General features: G+C 36.8%; 1 protein-coding gene across 1 annotated transcript in view; it reads left to right on the top strand.

Annotated features, from left to right (window-relative positions):
* Positions 1–27,653, top strand: part of RABGAP1L (RAB GTPase activating protein 1 like) — a 169,612-nt gene that overhangs the window by 108,861 nt on the left and 33,098 nt on the right. Inside the window, exon 18 of the mRNA XM_026703343.2 lies at positions 20,327–20,455. Within this exon, the coding sequence (XP_026559128.2) occupies positions 20,327–20,455 (129 nt within the window). The remainder of the gene's footprint in view (positions 1–20,326; positions 20,456–27,653) is intronic.

Genomic DNA, 27,653 nt, shown 5'->3' with positions numbered 1-27,653 from the left:
AATGAGATTGGGGTTTTATTGGAATTGTGGGTGTGGATATGCCTGATGGATTGATGTTAAGATTTTTGTCAGGGTCCTCCTATCCCGTTCCTATTGGAGGTACTGTTTAAGGCGCTTCTGGGTTGAAAGGATTAGCTGATCACTTTAGCACAGGGGATGGATGACCCTGCCATGCAGCAACAGTTGGGCTTGCTAATCTCCAACCCAGCATCCTAACCACGTGAGCTACTGTGCTCCAAGTCCTTAAGTTTCCTTTTAAGTGTTTGTGAATTTTAGCTTTTGTTCTTTATTTCTCTCTGCCATCCAGAGTACCTTTGGTAGATGAGTGGCTACATATATTTGTTAAATGAATGAATGAATGAATGAATGAATAATTTACATGCTTTGTTTCTGGTAACTGGCATCAGCTGAATATGGTTGGCCATAAACAAACTGTTTTCTGGTTGACTACAAAGCTTCCTCTCTACCTGTTACGAAAGGAATCTAAATTTCTTGGCACAACTTGGAATAACAAATTGTGCTATTGTGCTACAATGCTATTTTAAAAGCAGCAAATGTGACTTGCTAATGGTGTGCTAAGTGATAGAAATGTCTAGCAAATGGTAGAATGTGTGCAATTGTATTTATTCTGCTTGTATAATCGTCTTCCTTTCTTGAATATGTATCAAGAAGATTTCTTCACTTGCACTGCTGTGAATTTGTTTCTGCCCAAAAACTCTTAACTGAAGCTCCTTAACAGGAAAGTTTACACACTGTGCATTCCCTTTAGCAAGTTCTTTGTTCTTTGTCACCTTCCACAGCTATAGTACTTTAGGAACACAGCTGAAGTATTTTCTACTCTTCTGTTTGAATAACTAGCATAGAATTACTAACAGAAATTGTAATTTTTATTGTTTTAATGCATTTTATTTTTGCTGTTTTAATTCTGTTTCTGTAAGCTGTCCTGAGGCTCTGGGGAATGGATTGCATACAAATATAGTAAATAAATAAGCACAAAGAAGATTACTTTATGCCCATATTTTACATTTCTATTTAAAGTAGCAGCCCAATTTTGTTTAAATCAGGACATCATCCTCCAATTATATTTTTTTCATTTGCCATTGAAATCTCTGTGTGGAAAGGACTATATCATAATTACTGCTTGTTCCATGTTATATTTCTAATGTGTTTTTAATACGTAATATTTGCATGTTTGCACATGTGTTTTACATTAATCAGCTATATTTGAATTATCATTTCAATTTCTTTATTCAAGGGGTAGCTCTAAATAATAAAAAATAGGATTAAGCTGATATTTTAAAAATGACAATATTTCACAATTAGCACAAAGAAACCATTTTAATATTTTAAGAAATTCAGAAAGCTGAGCTGAAAATCATAATGGTTAAAAAAAGATTTGAAATTCCCCCAAAGTGTGAAATATTTATTGATATTATTCAGTATCATTGAAATCTTATTTCGTTAATGAGCTTGTTTTCCACTCTACAGTTAGAATTAGAAAAAGAATAGCAAAACTTGAAAGATTCTGTCACCTTCGGATATTTTTGAGCACCTAATAGAAATATCCCAGATCAATTTCTTACATTTTATGGTCTAATGGCCCCAGAATTTACAGTATTTTTCTTTGTAGGCATTTGCCTTAAAAGATTGGAGTTTCCTTGATTATAGTTTTAAGTGAATGATCTGTTTGAATGAAATCTCTTCTAGCAGATTTCCTGTGTTGGCAAGGAATTCCTTTACTGTGAAATAATAATTTTGAGACCATCTATCAAATTAATTCCATTTTCAAAAAACTTTGTCATATAAATGTTCAAGGTATAAGAGTTAGTTTAGAATTTTTTAATGAACAGGCTTAATTTTTCAGTAGAAATAATGAAAGACCTGTTCTAAGCATATGTGTTTCAGAAAAAGTGAACATACTACAAGGGAATATAAATTCCATACATTAACTATAGTTGTTATTATCTGATATCATTGTAGTCCTTTTATGATCCTATAACTAAATCAGGAATGGCAAATCTATGTATTTATAAATGTTGAACATTTCTGGTAAGTTTCACTGTTGGGAATTGTAGTTCAGCAAGACCAGAGATTCCTCACCCTTTATATTTGAACTTATCCTTATATAATCCTGTAATTTTAAGGGGATACTGTTTTAAAATCTAAATACAAATTTATTTCATGTTTAGTACAGTTATTTATTATATGGGTGGGGGGGTTGGACTAGATGACCTACAAGATCCCTTCCAACTCTGATTATCTGTTATACACTGCTCAAAAAAATAAAGGGAACACAAAAATAAGACATCCTAGATTTGAATGAATGAAATATTCTTATCAAATACTTTGTTCATGACATAGTTAAATGTGCTGACAACAAAATCACACAAAAATTATCAGTGGAAATCAAATTCAGCAACCCATGGAGTTCTGAATTTGGAGTTACACTCAAAATTAAAGTGGAAAAAAACACTACAGGCTGATCCAACTTTGATGTAATGTCCTTAAAACAAGTCAAAAAGAGGCTCAGTAGTGCATGTGGTCTCCACGTGCCTGTATGACCTCCCTACAATGCCTGGGCATGCTCCTGATGAGGTGGCGGATGGTCTCCTGAGGGATCTCCTCCCACACCTGGACTAAAGCATCCCCCAACTCCTGGACAGTCTGGGGTGCAATGTGGTGTTGGTGGATGGAGCGAGACATGATGTCCCAGATGTGCTCAATGGGATTCAGGTCTGGGGAACGGGTGGGCCAGTCCATAGCATCAATGCCTTCATCTTGCAGGAACTGGAACACACGCCAGCCACATGAGGTCTAGCATTGTCATGTATTAGGAGGAACCCAGGGCCAACCGCACCAGCATATCGTCTCACAAGGGGTCTGAAGATCTCATCTCGGTACCTAATGGCAGTCAGGCTACCTATGGCGAGTACATGGAGGGCTGTGCAGCCCCCTAAAGAAATGCCACCCCACACCATTATTGACCCACTGCCAAACTGATCATGCTGGAGGATGTTGCAGACATAAGAACATTCTCCACAGCGTCTCCAGACCCTGTCACGTCTGTCACAGGTGCTCAGTGTTAACCTGCTTTCATCTGTGAAGAGCACAGGGCACCAGTTTCAAATTTGTCAATCTTGGTGTTCTCTGGCAAATGCCAAACGTCCTGCACGCTGTTGGGCTGTAAGCACAACCCCCACCTGTGGACGTCGGGCCCTCATACCACCCTCATGGAGTCTGTTTCTGACCATTTGAGCAGCCACATGCACATTTGTGGCCCGCTGGAGGTCATTTTGCAGGGCTCCTCCTGTCCCTCCTTGCACAAAGGCAGAGGTAGCATAGAAAGCATAGAAACTGAGAAGTGGTCTGTGGTCACCACCTGCAGAACCACTCCTTTATTGGGGATGTCTTGCTGACTGCCTCTGCTTTCCACCTGTTGTCTATTCCATTTGCACAACAGCATGTAAAATTGATTGTCAATCAGTGTTGCTACCTAAGTGGACAGTTTGATTTCACAGAAGTGTGATTGACTTGGAGTTCCATTGTGTTGTTTAAGTGTTCCCTTTATTTTTTTGAGCAGTGTATTAGCTTCCAGTTATCATGGGCTTCAAGTCATGTCATTGAAATTATCACAGAATTAGGAGATCAGTCAGCGGCCAGCAATATGTGCACAACAATATGTCATAATGTGGTTTGCATGTGTTGATGTTTACATTATGACTTATATAACAAGTCATTGTTAAAAGATATTCAGTTTTTTTGCTGAAGTTTATGTATAAATTTAGTCGGCCAGTAAATGTCTTTTTCTATTAAACCTAATCTGTATGCATATCTCAGGCACTGCTTTCAGACTTTTATCTGGGGTACTTTCAGCAAATATATTTGACTTCTAAAGAATATCATGGTTGCTGTTTTATGAGAGTAAATTGCTAGAAGTTTTCTGGCAAGATATAAATGTAAAACATAAATAAATTCTTTTTCGTTAAATGCTTGATGCTCATCTAGGGTTGTGTTAGAAACATTTAAGATATCTATTTTCATTAATAAGAAAACTTGCAACATTATTTTCTGTAAGAATTATATTTATGCTATATATATTTGAGCTTAGCAGCCTTTTAAAATCATTTTTCTAATGAGATAGTGTAATGATAGATGGGAATGGCCTTGGGGAATGGTCAGGTAAGAGGGTATAGCCACAACTGTATAGAGGACAGAGCAAAAGGCTCAGGGGGGATCCACCCTAAGTTACAAGGCTGCAAAGGTGACAGTGGCAGAATTGTGCTTTCAGACTTGCAAGAGTTTGTTAATGTAACTTTATAATAAAATATAATTATTTGGTCATGATTCATTTGGTCTACCTGGTAAGTATGACAGATACTGTACCATTTGGATGCCCAGTTTACATAGTGTTGATTGTTTTTTACAGGATGATGCAATTATTCAGTCTTTTAGTTTTTTTTCAGCTAAATTGAGGTGCTGAATTCCTTACAATAATTCAACATCCCCATGGTGAGTGGAATTCTTTTCTGGCTGTAGGATACAGCCATATATGGTGACTGAGTATTTCTCAGTTTGCCGGGATTAAGAGGCTGACAACATGTTATTTCTTCTTGTTGCCCAAAAGAGCAGAAAATAGAGGCTTTGGTGCCAAGATATGATGCTTTTCCTGCCATTTCTCAGGGCAGAACTATGTCTTACAGTCCCCCTGTTCTTGGATTTTGCTCCAAATCTGAAAAGGAATGGCCAATTAGTAAACAAAGCTTTAGACCTGCATTTTAGGAAATGAAAAGGCAAATTGTTCCCGTCACAGAAAACACAACAAAGCAAGTCACAATTGAGAAAAGGAGCCATGGTGCATTTATTAATCTAGATTTTTTTTTTTACCTTCTTCCTTGTTATATATAGTACTTCTATGGAAAGTCACAAAGAAGACAACATTTTTGACAGAATGTTGTTCCACAGTCTGCCTATGAATGCCATAATAATTTTTCAGAACTAGAGCATCAACAAAACCTGAACACGCACAACTCTGGCTTATTCACAACAAACTCCCTCCTTACCAGCACATGTATAAGTATAAGAAAGTTATTCTTGTCACTCTTTTTTTTGGTAAGGCATCATCCAATTTCGTTTGTATATCCAATGCAGCAACATCTTCCACATCATTCCCATAGTCCATTGTTTTAAATCCACTTTCAAATCAGATTCAGTCCTATCTAGTAAAGCTAATCCTTTTCCATATATTTCAAACACAGCTTGTCTATAGGTATTTCCAGAAGTAGGAGACTTGTGGTTACTGAGAAGATAATCAGGACTCTCTTAAAGAGTAAATGAGTTTGTAGGAACAGGGTGATGTTTGTTTTCTCCTTTCATTAATCCCTGACTTCTCCATCTTTTGTTTTTAACTCAGACTGGATTTCATTTTAGAATACCGTAAGGATATTTGGTGTGCTATCTTTTCGGAACACCAGAGAGCAGTGCCCAACAGACCCTGGTCTTAGTGTTCTTTGAATGACTGATTAGATTAAATATACAGAGTGCATAGGTACTGTTGATCCCCCAGATAGAAATATGAAAGAATAAGTGTTTCTTAAATGACTGAATATACTGAATCCTAATACAGTATGATATATTCTTTTCTTTCTTTTTCTATATATGATTCCCTTGTCACATTAAGAAGAATAAACAATTTTAGTAACTTATCACTTTCTTTTAAATTTCAACAAATTATTTCTTCCCATATTTCATCTCTTCTTTGTAAACAAATCGTTAAGGTCTCATTGTTCAGCTGGGTGAGGAAAAGTCTACTAACGGTTACCAGAGATAACAACATATCTATTTTAATCTTGACCAGAAAATCAACTATATGTGGGTATATTAATAATTTTTATTTATTTATTTATTTTGTTATGTTTATGTGTGTTTATATTGGAGGTGGTGACCCTTTGCAACACAATTTCATTTTAATGTATGCCGATTAGTGTACATTCAAAGTGACAATAAAGTTATTCCTGTTCTGTTCTATTTTATTCTATTCTATTCCTATTGTTTCTATACCTATTCCAGCTACTATTTTCACTTTACATTCCTTTTTATTTTCAACAATCTCGAACTTTTTATATTCATTTTCTTTCAACAATCTTATTAGTTAATCCTCTCAAATAAAGTCCTGGAACCTGATTTTTTCTCATTTATTCTTCTCATGAAATTCTCAGGAGAATTTCCTTCTCATGAAATTGTTCACAACTTTAACAAGTCTTTTTCATAAATTCAGTATATGAAAGGTATTCTTGTCACACTTTTTTTGGTAAGGCATCATCCAATTTCATTTGAATATCCAATGCAGCAACATCTTCCACATCATTCCCATAGTCCATTGTTTTAGATCCTCTTTCAAATCAGACTCAGTCCTATCTAGTAAAGCTAATCCTTTTCCATATGTTCTTTCAAACACAGCTTGTCTATAATGGTAGACACTTCTAAAATTAACATTTGGGTCTCTTTGTTCCATTTTGTATTAGTAAGTTAAATTTAAGTTCTCCTTTAACTGTAATTTTTAATTCCATCTGATTTCCTCAAATGTCCAACATTCAAAATCCTATCTTATCATAAATTTATATTTCAAGTAGTCAGAACAGCAGCATTTTCCTATGGGAAGGGTTCTAATAATTAGTTTCAAATTTTTATTTCAAATTACCTGAACTTCTAGTCTGTTTATAAATTTCCAAAATCAACATTCTAACTATCCTCTTGCTGTTTATTACATAAGAGAGATTTTTTAAAAAAGTCTTTAAACTTGTACAAAATTTATTTTGCTAAGGATTGAAGGAAACTCACGTAATATAATAAACTTGCCATTATGAAGATTGTCTGAGAGATGATGACCGGAAGGGAAGCTGGTGTGAAGCACTACAGTGAGGTGGCAGTTTGCCAGGAAGCAGAGCACATTCCAGAAAGAAGGGAGATACAAGTGGTCCCACAGCCCAAAGATTGGCAGAAGACACAAGTTAGAATTTCCCCTACTTAGAATCTCCAGGGTATATCTGTTAGGCTGAGGGTAATAAGGTTTTAGTTCGGCAAAATTCTGTCTGTTATTTGTAGGCAAATAAAGAACTGACTCTGGCTGAACTGTTCCATGTCCTTCTTGGGCTTAGCCTAACATGTTCCTAATATCAAAAAAACAATAAGTAAAATTTACAAAGGTGATTAAGAAAGGAAGTATGTGAACTCTGTGTCTTCTTAAATGTGCTGAACCACAATGTGGCTTTCCCTCCTCTCCTAGCACTCTAGACCTGCCAGTGACAGCGATTTTGCAGTTTGCCTTATCTTTCCCAGAAGTGCTCAGTAATAATTATTGATTGTGGCTATCACCAACTTTTCCCATTTCTTTCCCCTCCTGAACTCATTGTGCACGGTCTGCCTGTGGAGAGAGGGGGAGGGAGGGAGAGAGAATCTGCAGCATTTGAAGAAGTGCATTCCTGCTCACAGAACCTTAAAGCATAGCACATACTGTTTAATTTGTCAGAAATGTCTTTATTTTTAACAAAGGAACAATACTGCCATTTGGATTTTTAAAATTGATTCTGCTATTCCTTAATAGCAATGGATCAGCTTTGGAACAGATTGATTCAAAAGAAGACAGCATTTAAGCAGCTATAGAAAACAGAGGTTGTTATTTTGGTATATGAGACATACCCTATCTTTTGTTTCATCTATAATTCCATAACACTGAATGTTAACCAGTCTTTACATATAATTCCTGGAATCTAAAGGAGCTACAATATAATCTGTTCCCCAATATTTTGTGGGGTCTATTGTTGGTTTTGATTGTAAGTTTTTAAGGTTGCATATTTTTATAAAACTGTCAAGAGTTCTGAGGGATACTAAGACATTAGAAAGAGTGCATAGAAGACCAGCTAAGATGATAAGGGGCCTGCAGGATACAAGGAATGGCTAAAGTATCTCTAGTGTCAATGTTCCAGGAATTACAGCCACTGCAAATCAGAATTCTGAGGCAATTCAATTCCTCAAAGAACAATTTTTATTGGAAATACCATCCTGATACAAACTGGTGAAAAGCCAATTCTGAATTTTCCCGGGCTTTTCACAACCTTAAAAGAAAAAGTTTCCAATCTTCTAAAAACAATAAATCACATTGTTCAATCTGGATACTAGCTGGTTGCCTGGTTACAACTCTTTCCTCCTCCTGGGGCTGGCCAGCCATTGGAATGCCTCTGACTCACCAGAGAGCTATTCTATTTTGTCTACCAACTTCCCTCTGTTACTCCCCCCTTCACTTCCACATGGTGTCAGCCCAAAATCCAGTTACGGGCCTCACATCTAGCCTAATGAAGAGAAGAATTAGGGGTGACATGATAGCAGTCTTTCGGTACATGATGGGCTACCACAGAGCGGTGGGAGACTTATTCTCCAAAGCTCCTGAGGATAGGAGAAGAAGCAATGGATGGAAGCTTGTCAAAGAGAGATTCAACCAGGAACTCAGGAGAAACTTCCTGACAGTGAAAACAATTAGTGGAAAAGCTGGACTCCTGGAGTTGTGGGTGCATCTCTGCAGAGGGTTTTGAAGAAAAGTCTGGACATCGATTTGTCTAGGATGATATAAGGTCTCCTGCCATGGGCAGGGCATTGGACTAGGTAACCTCCAAGGGCAGTTCCAGCAGATTCCATGGGAGTCTATGGGATTGCAGGAGAGCAAAAATATAATTAATAAAAATGTCAAGATTAGTTTACATGTTTTAGTAGAAGAAAAGTTGACAAAACCAGATTTAAAGAAAAAAGAAATAATATAAATGCAGAATTATTTAAATAAATAGATGATTTCTGGCTCTATCAAGTCAGATACTTCCAGGAATTCCTAAATAATTCATGGAAGTTACATGCCCCATGTTTTATGATGGTTTTGCCAAAAGCCAGCATTACCTCTGTTTATTTGACAAAACTGGCCTATAGCAAATTGTGTTTTATTAACAACCACAGCATTTGCTTAATGACCACCACAAAAAAGGTTGTAAAATTGTGTCAGTCATATGGATGGCCTGATTTACAACCATCATGACTATTGCTGTTAATGGGCAGGCTCCATTACAATTATAAGTGGAGGACTACCTGTAAACGCATTCTTCTGGGTAGTTCATTTTGGGTGGAAGGGCAGGGAGGAATAACTGCTACAGTAATTTTTTCTCCCACAAAGTTTCAGTTGTTACCATCCTCTCAGATATCAAGTAATCTCTATGTCCTCTATTGTGGATATGTTATTGTAGGTATGTCATCATGCAAATCTGAGAATTAAGCATTAGATTCTTATTATGAAGATTCTATTGTGTTTGGGCTGACAAAATACATTGATACCTCAACTTAGTCCATCAGTAGCTGATCATAGCCTCAGTGAGAACTACAAGTATGCTTTATTTACGCCTGGAAGTTGAGTCATGGCAACTGGACTTCTTTTCTTGTTGGTTTGAAACATTTCATTGCTTATCCCAAGTAGCTTCTTCAGACTGGCTGAAAAGTCTACTTGGATAGTAGCAAAATATTTCCAACCAACAAGAAAAGAAGTCCAGTTTCCATGACTGAACTTTCAGATAACTTTACCTGGAGGACTGAGAATCTTCATTGACACTGATCCCAAGTTATATTGTAGTCATATATATTATATAAGGGTGCTTCCCTGTCCTGTTTTTCATTTGTTTGTTGGACTACTCATCCCGCATGTGTCCAAAGTGCCTGGAGTCCAGCATGTAGCCTAGAAACAACATTTTAAGTCATGTGTCCATAATTTCCTAGGCAACTGGGGAATTAATTCATTGCTCAGCATCTTTTACACCAAACCAGAAAGTTTTCAGATGTCACTGAAAATGTTGGATGTTTCAATCTGAATGATAGCTAATGTAAGTAAGAGCCATCGTGGTGCAGTGGTTAGAATGCAGTACTGCAGGCTACTTCTGCTGCCTGCCTGCAATTTGGCAGTTTGAATCTTATCAGGCTGAAGGTCAACTCAGCCTTCCGTCCTTCCAAGGTGGGTAAAATGAGGACCCAGATTGGTGAGTGACTCTGTAAACCTTTTCGAGGGGGCTGTGAACTGGTATATAAGTCTAAAGTGCTATTGCTATTGCTTATGTAAACAAGTTGGGCAGAATCTCGGTCAAGCAGCAGAGAGATTTGATTTGGCCTTAGGCACCCTGAAAGCAGTAGCAGGACAATCCTAAATGGTTCATGCATTTGTAGAATGCATAAAATGACATGGCGATATATATACCATATACGAAGAATGGATTAGATCATTGAAGGGAAAAAGTCAGTGGAAAGTTTTTTTTGCAGACAATATCAAATAACAAATATCCCTCAAGTACATGTACATGCAAAACTGATTTCTATGTTGTACTGTATATGTTTTACTTTTGTGTCAAACACATTTTCAGTTACATCCCCCATTTAATATTGTTTAATGCTTATTTGGTACATTTAGACTGGTCTTTGTGAATTTCTGAAATTTTACCTAAATAAAGCTGTTTGTCCTGAAAAGTATAATTTGTGTTGCACAAACAGCACAAATTGCAGACATTTCACAGTTTTAGCATTTGGCTGTTCTATTTTTCCATCTGTCTTCCATTCATGCAGCAATCTGGGTGGGACTGACAAGTTTTCCTTCCCTATTTCTCTATTCCATATGTCTAGGCAGGATTAAATCTTGATTTGAAAGCCTTTATTCTATCAGGGTTAGTATTATGGTTGAATTTCAGCCTGGCTCTCCTAAGCAAGAGACAACAAGGTTGTCCGTGTCCTGGGCAGCTGTGGAGTTAACATATAGGGAAAGAAGGCGGATTTGGAGGGTCGCTCGCCATTGGCTTCTTATGACAGCATTCTCCTCTGAGGCATCCTCTGCATGCTCATTCAGCTGCCTCCGCCTTTCCCTCCCCCCCTCCCCCGCCTTTTCTATCACTTCATTACCGATTCACAGAGAGAGGCGGCAGCAGCAGCAGACGCCTAACCACGCTTGTCACGAATCAGGGATTGCAATGAGCTCATCCTTTTTTTCTTTGCAGCTTTACAACCAGTCTGGGCTTTTTGCTCTTTCTGCCTCTCCTCCTTGTACTTACACGCACTTCCAGGCAAGCTGGGCCATTGCAGCCCTTTTTTTTCTGCATCATTCTCTGCCATTTTTCTCTTTTTTTTTCAGGCATTTTTAAATCCAAGTCTTCAGCTTATATTTGCAGCTGTACTTTGGAATACCGGCTTCTTCTGTGCTTCCTCCAAACATGTTTTCTTGGGGATTTTTTTTGATATTATACTTGGTTGTCTGTGTTGTGGACAATAAATGCATTTGTTTCTAAGAGATCTAAATCTGGCTCCCATAATACTGTAGTGGAAAACTGTGGCTTAAGAAGACAGCATTTCTCATTCTGGATACTTGCAGTTTTTTGCTGATGGAGGAAGGGGTGTCTTGCCCATCCCCAGCTCCCAAGCTAACGCCACCCATCAGAAGGACCCAGGATATTCACGATGAGAGAAGCAAGCTTGTGAATGAGTATGCTTGTCGAGTGTTGGAACTTCTGGGGATGGGGCATCGCCTGTTTGTGCCTCGTCTTCTTGCGGTGAGATCCTTGTTTTGCAAAAATGGGTGTCTAGCAAATCTGTCATTCTTGCCTACTGTCTGTCTACTTTCACATACCTAGTTCATCTAGTGGTTCATTGAGAGGGTCTGTCTCTCTTAGTCATTAGAGTTGGGAAGCAATGGCACTTAGCTACCTTCCTTCGAAGCCAGGCATAGGCAACGTGGTGTCCCCCTGTTATTTTGGACAACTCCCACCATATTACATTATTGGTCATGCTGATTGGAGCAGCTTTGTATTCTGGTCCCAAATCGCTATGCCCATTTTAGATAGTGGAAAGGAAGAATTGCCCGTTATTTTGTGAATCCAACATTATTTCTCTGTTCTGAACCTCTGATTTTAATTTTTTTAATGCTCCATTATGTAATTTTCAAAAGCATGAACATGGAAAAAAGTACTGTTATTTTTAAATTAATGTCATTTAAAAAAAAACCATGTTGTATGACTTGTTGCTATTAAAACCGAGGAACATCCTTTTATTCTGCCTTTCTACTGAGATATAAAGGATAATTTTGTTAATGTCCTAAGCAAACAATCATGTCTGAGATGGATTCTAGAATAAGGATATTGGCATGAAAGTAACACTGTACACTCTACACTCTACACTGTTTTAATGTCTTATTAAATAATAAAAATATAATTGTTAATGAACTGTGATTCTGAAATATGTATGCATATTCTTGTCCTTCATTTGGTGATGAATATGGAGATCCTATTTGACAAGCAAAAAATACAACTTTGAGGTAACCAAACTTTCTCCTAAAACTCTTTGGATGCATCTGAATTTCAATTCTTTGCACTATTCTGGTCCATCGGCTTATTTAATAAATTGGCAAAATACCATCAAAACATTTTAACATTATAGTGAATAAATATTACCAAAATCAAAAGATAAAACATTTCTATTATTTTTAAAATTATGATCTGTCTGACTCAAGATTTGTCATTGTCTAATTTATAATCCAACATGTCCTTAAAAAATTAGGTTTCATAGCAATATATTTCATACAGTGCCTTTTAGTCCTGGATTGTAGCTGTTCCAAAACAGAGTTTCTTCTCTATTAACCTGTCCTTAAAATGGCCAAGACTCTGTTAAGCTTTAACTGCTGCCTCTAGAAAAGCAGTATATGTATGTGGCTAAACTTTAGCAGTTCAACTACCATAACCAGTAAGTGATCATCCCTATTTATTTCGATAGCGTCCCTCAATAAATTGTATGTATTGTTGACATAAGAGAAAAATTGCTAGTTCCTTTTTTTTAATTTGGCATCCTTATAAATCTTAATAAAGGATACTCAAAAATTTTGTACAGTAAAAATATAAATCCAGATGAGAGCTCAGGGAACATTTGATCTGGTATACTATTTCCGGTAGGTGTCTATAGAACATACTGAGGATGGCTTTTATTCTCTGCAACTTGTCACCAACATCTCCTATTTAGCTAAAGCAAAGGTGTGCTGTCTTTGGAAATAGTAGTTCTATTTAATTGTCATGAACAATAACTGAAAAGACACAATATTCATGTTTTTATGTATTGGTTTGTCTTTAACATTTAAAATTCTCTACACTGTTTTATTGTCATCTTTTCTAGGTGAGGTACCAGAGTTATGCAGACACATATGTGAATTTATATAATGAAACTATAATTTTCTTTTTTGCTTCTTTTTTTAACAGACCCCCGTCATGGTTTAATTTTTTCCAATTTTTCACTCCTATTTTTCAGTATCTTATCCCATATCACACAATTACAGCTATGTATTATAACTCTTCAGTGTATGTAATTTTTTCATGGCTGTATTCCTTCACATTAATTTTATCTTGTAATTTTTTTCATCAGTTTCATTCATCACACCAAATCCAAATCCAAATCATTTGTAATAAATTAACAAGATCAGTTTGTCTCAACCCAAAAGAACGAGTATAGTATGATTAAAATGTTGGATCAGGAGAAAAAAGGCCAGATTCTAGTCTACTATCAAGCCTAAAAGCTCACTGGGTAACTTTGGGCCAGATACTCTACCTTATGGGGTTGTTGCAGGGATGATGGGAGGAAAGAACCTAATCATGAGCACTGCATTGAGATCCTGAATGAAAGGCAGAACATAAACCAAATAGCTAAATACAAATAGGAAATGAGTTGTTTCTCTAAATTTACATAAGTTATTGAGTGATTCCTATTATATATTTCTTTTTAGCAATTTAATTTTGTTCCTTGGCCTTTTAACTACTACAATTTTGTATAAGTTATTGACACCCCCCCATTAGTTCTATATATATAAAATCTAGTCAAATGTAAAGTCTATTAGATAATCCCATGAATCTGTTTGGGAACATTGTCAAATTTTATAGATTGTATAAAATTGTTTGGGGATTTAAGAAAAATTAAAACTAGCTTAATACTTTAAATTTGAAGCAATGCATACTAATGCACATAAAACTAGATTTCTATGATTTATCTGATACTGTTATCTTTATTACTGGGCGCATGAACAAAATGTAAAATATTTTTTCTTGTTTGAATTTGGAACAGACTATTATGGTTTTTTATTGTTTTTATTTTAAATATGGTTTTAAATTCTGTAAACTGCCTCTAATTGCCATGGGCAAATAGGCAGCAATATAAATTCAACAAATAAATAAATAAAGGAACAAATGAATGAATGAATGAATGTTCCCAAAGTTCTGCCAAACCACATCAAAATAAAATCTGGATTCCACAAGAAATTTACTAGAAATGTTGGACAAGCCTGCAATACCTCACCAAACTTACCCATTTCTTTTGCATGATCTCTGTTACTTTATATCCTCTTATCACCTTTTGTTCCCATTCTTTTCTTAGCACCCATATATTATTTTCTATACCTGTTTCTTATTTCAGTGGTCTTAAGAATAAGGAACAGGCTCCTAGTGCAGTATATCATATTGATGCTTCCTGAATTCTCATCACATTTTTTTCCTACTGCCCTGTCTCCCCTCAGCTACTGTAGCTGATATCTCATTTGACACATCTCACTGGCCTTTCTACTTCTAATTTCCTTGATCCAAATGCTCCCGTCCCCATATATCCATTCAGCTGCCACGCCCACTATGATATCCATACATACCCATCACCAAAGAAGGCTCCCCCCACTCACTCTTACTCTACCCCAGCCGTTCTGCCTTAAAACAACCACATTTTGTTCTATATCTGGAGCAAAGCAGCTGCTAACATGTGCAGATCAAACCATCTGGTAGTACTTTTTCAAACAAGCACATTTTATTAAAAGACATAAGCTTTCATGAGCAATAAGTTTAATCAGATATTAGTTTAGTCAATTCACACATCTGTTGAAGCTCACAAAAATGTATGCCTTTTAATGAAAAGTGTAAATCTGAAAAGATGCTGCCAGACTCCTCCTGAATTTTTGCTACTGTAGACTTAACAACCAGATGAAAATATCTGAAATGCAGTTTGGTTTGATTACAAACTACCTAAAGCCAGACATTGAAGCAATCTGCTTCATCCTGTTCCCTATCCTGATCATGAAATATAAAAATTTCTTACTTGTCATGATGTTTTTGAAGTTTGTGACTGCTTTTCTCAGTAGGATTACTAATGCATTTACTTTTCTATCACATAGAATATAATAGAATTCTTTATTGGCCAAGTGTGAACAGACACACAAGGAATTTGTCTCTGGTGCATAAGCTTTCAGTGTAACAAGTGATAAATTATGATCATAATAATCATAAGATATATTCATCAGAAATCATAAGATACACCACTTAGTGATAGTCATAGGATACTAAATAAGCAAATCTTACTAGGATACTAAATAAAACAAGTAATATAAGCAACAAAATTATAGTTATAAGAAGATAAGGAAATAGATAATAGGAAGGATGAGATGGCTAATAGTAATAACAGTCTAGGCAGTTGATAGTGTTGTGGGAATTAGTTGTTTAGCAGAGTGATGGCATGGGAGGAAAACTCCCCTTGTGTACAGTTGTTTTAGCATGCAATGCCCTATAGCGTTGTTTAGAAGGAAGAAGTTTATGCCCAAGATGTGAGGGGGGTCAGTAGATATTTTCACAGCCCTCTTTCTGGCCCATGCAGTATATAGCTTCTCAATGGAAAGCAGGCTGGTAGCAATATTTTTTTTTTCCTGCAGGACTTACTATCCATTGAAGCCTATACTCTATCATACCCATTTTGAGCTAAAAATAATGCTCAGTTCTTCATTATTGGCATGTAATATGGAGAGAAGGAGAGAGTATTAGGAAAGAAGAATTTCTGAGGCTGCTTGATGTATCCCTACCCAGAGTCCAATTGCCGTAGATGCGCCTGAGGTTCAATTCTTCTTTGAACTTCTTTGTCCCATCTGGAACTTCTTTGACACCTGTGGTGCTTAATGCTATTGTTGAATAGAGATGATGTATCCACCCTGACTGAGGTGTTGCTATTATCCCAGCCAGGTTTAACTGGACTCCCATACAGCTTCTTTCTTCTTTCTACCTGGCCTAGCGTAATGGTGCCATTTATAGTGCCACTTGTTCATTGCATTCTGTTTATAACCAAATTGCTGGGCAAAACCCCCACTGTTTCTCGCTGTTGCTGTTCTCACTCCTCATGCCCTGACTACAGCCATTGACCTAACTTCTATGTTTTCTCAAAGGTTCTACTACTAGGCAGCCTTATGGCTGAAGCTTCCTTAGTACCAGGTTCCTCTTTCCTAGGCATCCTGCCAAGCAAAACCTCCTGGCCAACTGCCTGGATCCCTTGCCAACTTTTGCTGGCCAACGTGCCAGCTGGACTTACTGGGACTACTGTTGCTTTTCCTGAGCTTTTCTATGCTTGCTAACCCAGTAACTGAAGTCTTTTTACCCGTACTATTCCAATCCTGCACAGCCTTCCTTTTTTTCTTCTCTACTCCCTGAAACTTGAAACTCTAGAGCTCTTTCGCCTTTTCAGTGGGCCTGGTACCCTCACTATTGGACCAAGCTTCAGGTATTCTTTTCTCTGCCCACTTATCCATTTCTAGTAGCAAACCTGCTTTTCAAGACCCTCTCCTCTTTGAATGCACCTTCAAGTTAAGATATATGTGTTCCACAGAGAGAACTCAGGAACCATCCTGTCATATCTGATACACCCTGTAGTTTTAACACATTCCACATTCTAGCATGATGTAATTACAAAGCAAAAATAAAATGATCTATGATCTGATATTTGAGGGGCTGCCACAAAGATGAATCAAACTATTTTCCAAAGCATCTGGAGGCAAAACAAGAAACTATGGATGGAAACTAATCAAGGAGAGAAACAAACTGGGATTAAGGAGAAATTTCCTAACAGTGAGGACAATTAACTGGTGGAATAGTTTACCTTCAGAAGTTGTGGGTGCTTCAATGCTGGAGGCCTTCAAAAAGAGATGGGACAGCCATTTATCTGAAATAGTATAGGGTTTCCTGCTCGAGCAGGGGTTGGACTAGATAACCTCCAAAGTCCCTTCCAACTCTATGTTCTATTTCTGTTATTCATCTGTACCTATCTAACTTCATGATCCTCTGTCTTTTCTGATAATTGGCTTGTCTTTAGTTTCAGCCTGCCTGAATGTCTGTATTCTCATTAGATTTTTTGCCAATTATTGCAAATGTTTAATAATTTGAATTTTCTCTTGTATTTCTTTTCATTGTTATATAACTATATAATGTACAATTTTTGAAAATTCTAGCCACACAGTCTTGTTTCATATATGCTGGAATAGAGTGTTCGCATTTACAGCCCTTATTCATGCATCTTTAAAAGTTCAACAAATATTTTAGGTAGTTTGTTGTATTTCATCTGATCTATTGTTATTATATAAACTCACACTTTCTAAAAGAATTGCTTTCGGAATGCTTGCTGATTTGGCAAATATTTCTGTTTTCTGTAATCTTGTTTGCAAAGGGTTTTAGAATGGTCTTTTAATCTCCTTTAACTTAATTTGCTTTTAGTTAAATCTCTTCCATGATTACAGACAGCCCTTGTCTTCCAACTGTAGTTGAGCCCGGAACTATGGTTGAAAGGTGTGCTGATGCATTAAGTAGGTTACCATGTGACTGCTTATGATTTTACAACTTTTTTGAGGTGGTCATTAAGCAAATGCCACAAATGTTAAGTGAATGCCACAGTCATTAGATGAACTGTGTGGTTTTTAAGCAACCCCATTTTCTTCAATGGGCATTTGTTGTTGTTGTTATTGTTGTTGGAGGAGGAAACAAGAAGTAAATCCCAGAAACCTGCAAAAAATGCTGGAATACTGTAGATGGCTATAAATGCGAGCTGGTTGCCATGTGCCCAAAATGCAATTATGTGTCTTGTGTGTATGGGGGTGGGAGCATCAGAACCCTAAACGGAGTTGTAAGTAGCTCTGTGTATGTATATGTGTGTCATAACTTCTAATGGAAAGTAACTGGTTGTTAAGCAAGGACAACTTGTACACTCGAGTAGCCCTAACCTAGTTAAAATGTTCCTCCGATTGTAAATATGCTTTTCATATTTCATTCATTAGTTCCTTCAATTTGTTGACATTCTTATTCAAGATATTTTGCATTGTCTATTCTTGCTTGATGTTGGAAATCTGGCTTCAATTATTTTTTTAACCTTATTGCCCAAAACTCCTCCTACCTCCCCAAAACCATTCGTTAACTAGCATGATAATTTGTTTCAGAAGCTACTTGAAGGTGCTTCTCGTTGATATTTTGGAAGATTTTTTCTAGTTTTCTCCTTCCACAATTCACAGTGTCTCTTTCCTCTTTCTACAGCTTCTTAGATTCCTTTTTGCATAAGTTAAATGGACTAAATCAGTTACATACTAGAGATATTAACTGCTTTAGATTGTTTTTTAAAAAGGGTAGTTTGGAACCTGTATGAACTTTTCATCCACCTATTAGCAGTCCCTTAATTGTTCGCCTTTCTCTTTTTCCTATTATATAATCAATATGTTTTTATTGTCCATCTGGTAATGATGTCTGAAACAGGAGTTGGTTTATTAGACCAAGAATTCTGGTCACAAAGCTTTCTTTGTTAATATACTGTATCTCCTTCTAATGATGCTTGCCCGACCCAGACCTCCTTATACTTTCAGGTTCTCTCACATCTCCATCTACTGTTATCTCATCATATCCAGATGGTATTCCGCCAAGGAGGGATTTCGTCCATGTCCCTGTCTTATGTGTGTCAATATTCAGTTTGAAAGATTTAATGTATGAGTTAGTTTCTCTCTTTACAGATAGTCTTTGACTTACAACAATTCATTTAGTGACTGTTTGAAGTTACAGTGGCACTGAAAAAAAGTGACTTATGACCATTTTTCATGCCTATGACTCTTGTGGCATCCCCACAGTCACGTGATCAAAATTCAGATGCTTAGCTATTGGTTCATATTTATGACAGCTGCAGTGTCAAAAGATGTCATGTGACCATCTTTTGTGACCTATTGACAAGCAAAGTCAATGGGGAAGCCAGATTCACTTAAAAACCATGTTACTAACTTAACTGCAGGGATTCACTCAACAACTGTGGCAAGAAAGTTCATAAAATGGAGCAAAGCTCACTTAATAACTGTCTCATTTAGCAATAGAAATTTTGGGCTCAATTGTGGCTGTAAGTCAACTGCTTCTCATTAGGAAAGCCAAAATTTATAATTGTATGTTAAATTCTGTTCTAATACTTGAATTCATTTATAACCCTCCTGTTTGGTAAGACACACATACTTAAATTTATGTGCGTGAGCATTTATGCTATCACACACAAAATAAAAAACTATAATTCTTACATGTATGTAAAAGAGAATTCCATTGCAACATACTAACCACATTTGCAGTATATCACTGAGGAACAAGGAGAAAATGGAGGGCTATGAGGCCTGTCCTTTGTCAGATCTTTTAGGAAGCTGATCTGGGATTCAATTAAACCCAGTAAGATAGTGAAAATGAGAGCGCAAGAACAATTTATTGAGTTCACATTTTAATTTCCCAAATAAAAATTCAAACAAATATTTATCACAAAATGGGAATGGGGATGAGTGTGTATTTTTCGCATATATCTGAAGTGAGAATATTGACAAATTTCTGCTTTTTACTCTAGAAGTACTAACTCTTTTAAGAGGAATTATCACAAAAACAAATTTACTTTGTTTAATCATTAATATAAAAAGTGGCCACACACCCATATTCCAAGTTAGTCCATATCTGTGGTTTTGTATATTAATTTTGGTATGTTGGCTATAGGATTTATGTGTTTACAAATGTGGTTTTTTTTTTGTATATTTCTTACCTTTATACATAGTGAACGTTTGTTAACCATGAAGACAATTGTTGCATTGTTCTGTCATTTCTGAAGCTTTCAAAACCTTCTTTCTCAGAGATCTGAGAAAGAAAAGCTATCAGCATGATTTTAACATTACTAGCTTTTTAAATATGTATTTTTTCCAAGTTTATTATTTTTACAAATAACTCAGGGTGGAGAACATATCCGACACATTCAATTTTTTTAAAGTATAGAAATATAAAGATGTATTATATTATGCTAACTGTAATTTTCTTGTTTTTATAAAATACGGTTATCTACCTTCTTATTCCACTGATTGGATTTATGCTTATATAAATGCTTATGAAATAGAGCAAAGCACCTTTGATTCACTATTACACCTGTTCTCCAATATATTTCTTTGCAGACTTCCAAAGAGGATCTTCTGCAAGCTGATTTTGAAGGAGCTTTAAAGTTTTTTAGAGTACAGCTGCCTAAAAGGTACAGAGCTGAAGAAAATGCTAGAAGGCTTATGGAACAGGCCTGCAATGTCAAGGTAAGATTGAATCTTGGACATTTGTCTGCTTAAAGAAAATTCAAACCTAACTAATAATATAAGGTGAATTAAGGATGTTCCCAGATAATTTGCTGCAACCATTATATATGATGGCATGTGAGAGGGATCTTGGAGTCTTAGTGGACAACCAGCTAAATATGAACCAGCAATGTGCAGCAGCCGCCAAACAAGCTAATGCAATCCTAAATTGCATTAACAGAGGGATACAATTGAGATCAAGTGAAGTACTAATACCACTCTTTAGTGGGTCTTTAGTGCTTTCTGAGCTTGGCTGTTTGCTTGCAGAGATCTCATAACCCAACTAGATAACATCAGGGCTAGTGAGTGTGGGCTTAATGCCTGTTTATATATAGTAATTTTTCCTGCCAGTATTGGTGGGGGCTTGATTTTCTGCTTAGTAGTTCCTTGATTAGGATATTGTTTTCTGCTTGATTTTTTTTGTCTAGTGTTAATCCCTACTTATCTAATTGTTGACCATTGGAGGAAATGTTTTCTGGTCTTGTTTCCTTCTTAGGTTTTTATCATCTCTTTTGAGTGATGTGTATATATGGTTTATTTCTTTGTCTGAATATCAAGCTTCCAGGAATTTTTGAATTTAGTGTTTTGGATATAGTTTGGTATAGGATGCTCACAGTTTCCCGGTTGAAACCAGATGATTCTCTCCACAAATTGTGAGATTAAGGAGTTTTCATTCTGTCTTCTGACTTCTAGATGGTGTTAATGGATGTGCTCTGCTAATCTTCTGCCAGTCCTACATATTAGCTGTTAACATTCCTTACATTATATATAGTAGAGGATTCCTGTTTTTTTTCCCCTTCCAGGGCTGCTGAGTCTTTTGGTTTATTTAAGATGTTTTTGAGGGTTTCGTTGGATTACAGGATCGTAAAAAGGGAGTTTGGTTTGTGTGCCAGAGTGATGCCATGTGGTTGTAATAATCTGTTGATTATTTCTGAGATGTTTTTCATAGCTCACATTTGTTGTGCCATAGTGGGTTAGATAGTCAGGCACTTTTCAATAAAGTTGCCTGGGTATCCACTTTGTTGTAAAATGTTGTATAGGCGGCCTATTTCCTTTTTCTGGTGTTCCTGGTTACTGTAGTGTGTATCTGCTCATCTGAATAATGTTCTTACACAGCTTTTCTAATCAGATGTTGGATAGGATGTTGTATATGAAAAGTATTAATGAAAAATATCTCCAAATGCAAAGCAGTATTTTCAGAATAGCAATAGCACTTAGACTTACATACCCCTACACAGTGCTTTACAGCCCTCTCTAAGCAGTTTACATATTTCCCCCAACAATCTGGGTCTTCATTTTACCGACCTGGGAAGGATGGAAGCCTGGGTCAACCTTGAGCCAGTGAAACCCGAAATGCCAAACTGCTGGCAGCCAGTGATCTGCAAAAATAACCTGCAGTACTGCATTCTAACCACTGCACCACCGCAGCTCTTATATGTATATGTATGTGTGAATGAATACACAGTATGTAAATCCCTTGTATGGCAGAAAAACCAGAATTAGTAAGACAGGAGTCCAGGAAAATGTGCAGTTTTTCAGGAAAAAATGTACTACTGTGGTGGTATCTTTTAATGATAAAGTAGAGAAACATTTTAATCAGAAAAATTGACATCATGCAAAAGTTTTATCTGAGTAAACATGAACTTTAATATGGCAAACTGTTGTGAAGGCATATCAATCTAGTTTCTTGAGAGTTTGGCAAAATAACAATCAGCCTTTGCTGAAATAGGGAAAAATATGGGCAAAGAAAGGCCATCCTTTGTTTTTTAAAGTGCTATTGGCTTAAACCCTTCCATTACCCTTCTGTTTATATAAACAGAGTCAATAATTGCTACCAGTGCCTCTGTCCAGTTGCAACTCCAGTCTCTCTAAAATTCCTTTAAATCTGGTCTGTGGTTTGTGGCTTTAATACTTTGTTTGCCACTGAGCAATATAATGTCTGAAGGAGGGCCGTTTTACAATTTATGGCAAATGCACTTATTTTAGAGTCTTCTAAGGCAGGGGTCCCCAACCCCTGGTTTGCAGACTACTACTGGTCAATGGCCTGTTGGCAAGTGGGCCGCACAAGTAGCAGGAGAGCGCGAGAAGCTCCTGTGGCGCAAGAAGCATGCACATGCATGAAATCATCCCCTCCCCCTGTTGCTGCCGCCACTGCTGCCAGTCTGCAGAGCTGGAATAGGTTGGGACCGTTGTTCTAAAGAATATTGCAAGAAACATAGTAACATACCCTATTTCTTCCAATAACATTTCTTCATATACAGATCATGTAAATGATTAAATCTTCATGAGATTGCGTAAATGATCAAATATTTATTTTTAATTGAGCCATTGTAACAATTCTTATCTCAATGGTGTGAGATGTTTGTGTGAAAATATTTTAGTGCTGTATATATTGTACATACTTTTGACAAGGTTACTTATTTAATCATTAATGAAAATAATTATAACTCCGTGAAAGAACAATTATTGTGATCTTGACCAAATCTCAGAAAAATATTCATAATGTCGTTAACGTTTCTACATTTTTAAAATTACCTACTTGTAGTTCAATACTTTAGAAGGTATTTTTTAATTTTGTGTCATGGTAGAGCAGAATAGTGGAGAATTCTGACACAAACTGAGCAAGCAACATGCTGATGCATACTTTTTTATCCCTCCCTCTTAGGTCTGCCAACAGAAACAGTTAACAATAATAAATAGCAAAGCAACTGTCATTACTTTTGGTTACCTATCTAACAGGCTAAGGTCCTAACGAAAACCCATGGTTTGCTCTTGTCCTCTAACTCCTGGCTTTTTTGAAAGAGGAACTAAGTAGTTGATTCATAATTAGAAATTTTCATATGCAAATGTTTATTTATTTATTTATTTGGTTTGTCAATTGCTTACAAGATAATAGGTATAAGTAAAAACATAGTTATGAATACATAGATACATATAAGAAAAATAAAAGAAACAATAGAACAGGGACGGTAGGCACGTTGGTGCGCTTATGCACACCCCCTACAGACCGCTTAGGAAAGGGGTGAGGTCAATAGTAGACAGTCTAAGGTTAAAGTTTTTGGGGTTTGGGGAAGAAACCACAGAGTCAGGTAGAGTATTCCAGACATTGACCACTCTGTTGCTGAAATCGTATTTCCTGCAATCAAGTTTGGTGCAATTAACCTTGAGTTTGTATCTATTGTTTGCTCTTGTGTAGTTATGGTTGAAGCTAAAGTATTCATTGACAGGTAGGACATTGCAATGTATGATTTTATATACTAAGATCGAACTGAAGGCGGCATAGTTCTAGGTTTTCTAGGTCTAGAATTTCAAGTCTGATGGCATAAGGTATCCTGCAACGAGTAGAGTAGCGGAGAACTCTTCTTGTGAAATATTTCTGGACTTTCTCAACTATGTTAATATCAGATACATAATGTGGGTTCCAGACTGATGAGCTGAATTCGAGTATTGGTCTAGCAAATGTTTTGTATGCTCTAGTTAGTAGTGTAATATTACCAGAGAAAAAGCTACGTAAGATTAGGTTAACAACTCTTAACGCCTTTTTGGCTATGTAGTTACAGTGGGCTGTAGCACTTAGATCATTAGAGATGAGTACTCCAAGATCCTTGACAGAGTTTGGATCATCAACAAGGTCTTGACTATTCAGCTTGTATTTTACTTTCTGATTATTTTTTTTGCCAGTATGTAGGACAGAGCATTTATTTGTTGATATTTGAAGTTGCCATTTGCTTGACCATTCTGATACATAGTCAAGGTCTTTTTGAAGGGTAGTAGTATTGTCTGTGGTGTTGAATAGCTTTACATCATCAGCGAAGAGAACGCAGTTGCTCTTAATATGATCACAGAGATCATTTATGTAGAGTATGAAAAGAGTTGGTCCTAGAAGACTGCCTTAGGGGACACCACTATTGACAGGACAGAATCTGATAGGACGCTCCCAATTTTGACCATTTGTTGTCTGTTTGACAGGAATGCTTCTATCTAGTTATGCAGGTGTCCAGAGATACCGTAAGATTTTAGTTTTAGGAGTAGTTTGTCGTGTACCACTGAATCAAAGGCTTTACAGAAGTCTATGTAGATTACGTCTATTGCTTTGCCCTGATCGAGTTGTGTAGTCCATATGTTTTTGCAGTATAAGAGTTGCAGATTACAGGATAGTTTTTTTCTGAAACCAAATTGTTTATTAGAGAGTAGGTTGTTTGTCTCTAAGTGGAAGATGGTGGATTGGTTAATAATGGATTCCATGACTTTACAGGTGACGCAGCATAAAGAGATCAGTCTGTAATTTTCAACTCGGCTGGGGTCTCCCTTTTTGAAGATGGGGATGACCGTGGCTTGTGACCATAGTTCTATGGAGAATTGTTATGGGTAATTTGTTTTTTCTGGTTTGGGGAGTTGTTATTGGTATATATAGTTTGATGACTTTTTTGACTTCAAGTAAAAATATGTTGTAATGGTCTTCTACAGTATTGCATCCAGTAAATAGAAATTGCCAATCAAGGGACGAGAGATCGTTGTTTATAAGATCATAGTTGCCTTTTTTGAAGTTATAATTGGGGATTCCGTTGTTGTGATGATTTTTGTGTGGACGTGTGTTGAGACAAAAGTCAATCATGTTGTGGGCACTGTTGGTAAAGGGTTCTTTAATTTGTATTCCCTAAATTGAATTCAAACTATTGCAGAAGATGAGATCGAGGCAGTTGTTAAGTCTAGTGTTGTTGGTTACTAGTTGTTCTAGTTCCAGATTTGTTACTGCATTGTAGAAGGTTGCATGTGTGGTTCAGTTGTATGGGTCCAGTTAATATGAGGTAGATTGAAGTCATCAAGAAAGATAAAAGCGTGTGGGCAGGATGCTGCCCATGTTACTAGTGTATTTAGCTTGTTTAGAATAGAATAGAATAGAATAGAATAGAATAGAATAGAATAGAATAGAATAGAATAGAATAGAATAGAATAGAATACTTTATTGGCCAAGTGTGATTGGACGCACAAGGAATTCTGTGCATCTAGGAAGATCAATGCCATTTGCTTCTCTGTGTGTACTTCATAATATTCCAACGTGTCCAATATTATTCTCATATTGTCTTTGATCTGTCTCTTAGGTAGAAAACCATTTTGGTCTGGGTGTATAAATTGATTTAAAAATCTTTCTGCTGTTATTGATGCAAATATTTTATATATTTTAATAGTGGCACTTTTACTTTCCTCGCAGTTTTCTTCCAGAGATGGAAAGATAAAAGAAAAGGATTCCACCTCCTTTTTTATTTTTCACTCCCTTAGAGGCAATCCAGTGTTCTCTCTTGTTTTTAGTCAGAAATAATTTGGAAAAATCTCTCAACAATTTGATCGCATCGTCTTCTGCCTTCTCCTCTCTTCCAGTAGCTGTCCCCGGCTTTGTAGCAGCGCACAGTGGCCGCCTTCCCAGCTGTCAAGTTCAGGGGCTGTTCTGGGCCGATCAAGGAGATTGTGAACTTCCTGTGCTCACCAGAACTGCTCCCCACTTTCATTGCTCCTCTGAAGTGATGTAGGTCTGTTACGGACCTCCCAGCAGTCTGGGTTTAGACGGTATCAAGGAGCTCCCATGAGACACGTCGTCCTACTGCAGTTTCATTATATTATATTACTTTTTATTTTATTTTATTATTTTTAGTTTTGTGTGCTGCCCATCTCATTACACTGGCAGTGAATTACTATTGGAAGACTTGAAATACCAGGTTAGGGACAGATCATGGAGAATATCTAAGAGGCCTGTCAACCCTGAAGCTGACCTGACTGAAGCCATCTTGGAGCTTCAGTGTTGCCACACTGTAGCTGAGGGATAGGGAGATGGGATTTGAGATAGCTGGGATTTTGTAGCCAAAATAAAATACTTTCTCTTGGGAACCAAGAACATTTTCACACTTGGTCAGAGGAAAAACCAAAAGTATACATATAGGCTGGCTTAATAGCAGTAACTGTGAGAGGGATCTTGGAGTCTTAGTGGACAACCAATTAAATATGAGCCAACAGAGTGTGTGGTCATTTTGGGGCAGCCAAAAAAGCCAATGCAATCCTAAGTTGCATTAACAGAGGGATACAATCAAGATCAAGGGAGGTACTAATACCACTCTATAAAGCCTTAATAAGACCACACTAGAATACTGCATGCAGTTTTGGTCACCACACTATAAAAAAGATGTTGAGACTCTAGAAAGAGTGTAGAGAAGAGCAACTAGGATGATTAGGGTATTGGAGGCTAAATGAATGGTTGTAGGAACTGCTCATGGCTAGTTTAGTTAAGAGAAGGACCAGGGGAAACATAGCAGTGTTCCAATATTTGAGGGGCTGCCACAGAGAGGAGGGAGTCAAGCTATTTTCCAAAGCACCTGAAAGCCTGACAAGGAATAACGGATGGAAACTGAACAAGGAGAGATTCAACATGGAAATAAGGAGAAATTTTCTGATAGAACAATCAACCAATGGAATAGCTTGCCTTCAGATGTAGTGGGAGCTTCATCACTAGAAGCTTTCAAGTAGAGACTGGACTGCCATATGTCAAAAATGTTGTAGAGTCTGCTTGGATGGGGGGTTGGAGTAGATGACCTACAAGGTGCATTCCAACTCTGTTAATTTGATTGATTGATTGGAAGGAAGGAAGGAAGGAAGGAAGGAAGGAAGGAAGGAAGGAAGGAAGGAAGGAAGGGTGGGTGATGTCATCAGGCAACCAGACAGAGCCTTGATTGGACCGTGTGACTGAAACTTTTACTTTTAATTAGGTGAAAACTGCAGGAACCTTCAGAGTAGGTTTTCACCAGATCTGTTCCAATATATATCCAATAAAGCTATTATTGGAGGAATCTACCTGCCTCGTATTGCTTGCTATGGGTCTATTACTTGGAACCCTGACTAGCCACTAAGAGTTGAAAACAACTTGAATATAATTATATTTATCAATTATAAATAATTGATAATTATAAATATAATTATCTTCAATCAAAATGTCCTATTAAAGTTACGATTTGGGCCCTTGAAAATTTGTTACTTAAGTGAAATGTACAAAATATTTCAAAGATATTTAATGTATTCTTAACTCACATATTTAGAAGAATGTTTTCAGTGTAACATTTATAGTAAGATCTTTCTATATACATAGATCCAAGTTCTGGTTAAATAATGTGTT

Source organism: Pseudonaja textilis, chromosome 3 (assembly GCF_049901715.1).
Source record: "Pseudonaja textilis isolate UNSWEBS1 chromosome 3, rPseTex1.2, whole genome shotgun sequence".
Classification (NCBI taxonomy): domain Eukaryota; kingdom Metazoa; phylum Chordata; class Lepidosauria; order Squamata; family Elapidae; genus Pseudonaja; species Pseudonaja textilis.
Note: the sequence above shows the minus strand (reverse complement) of the source record. Positions and strands in the feature narration are given on the sequence as shown.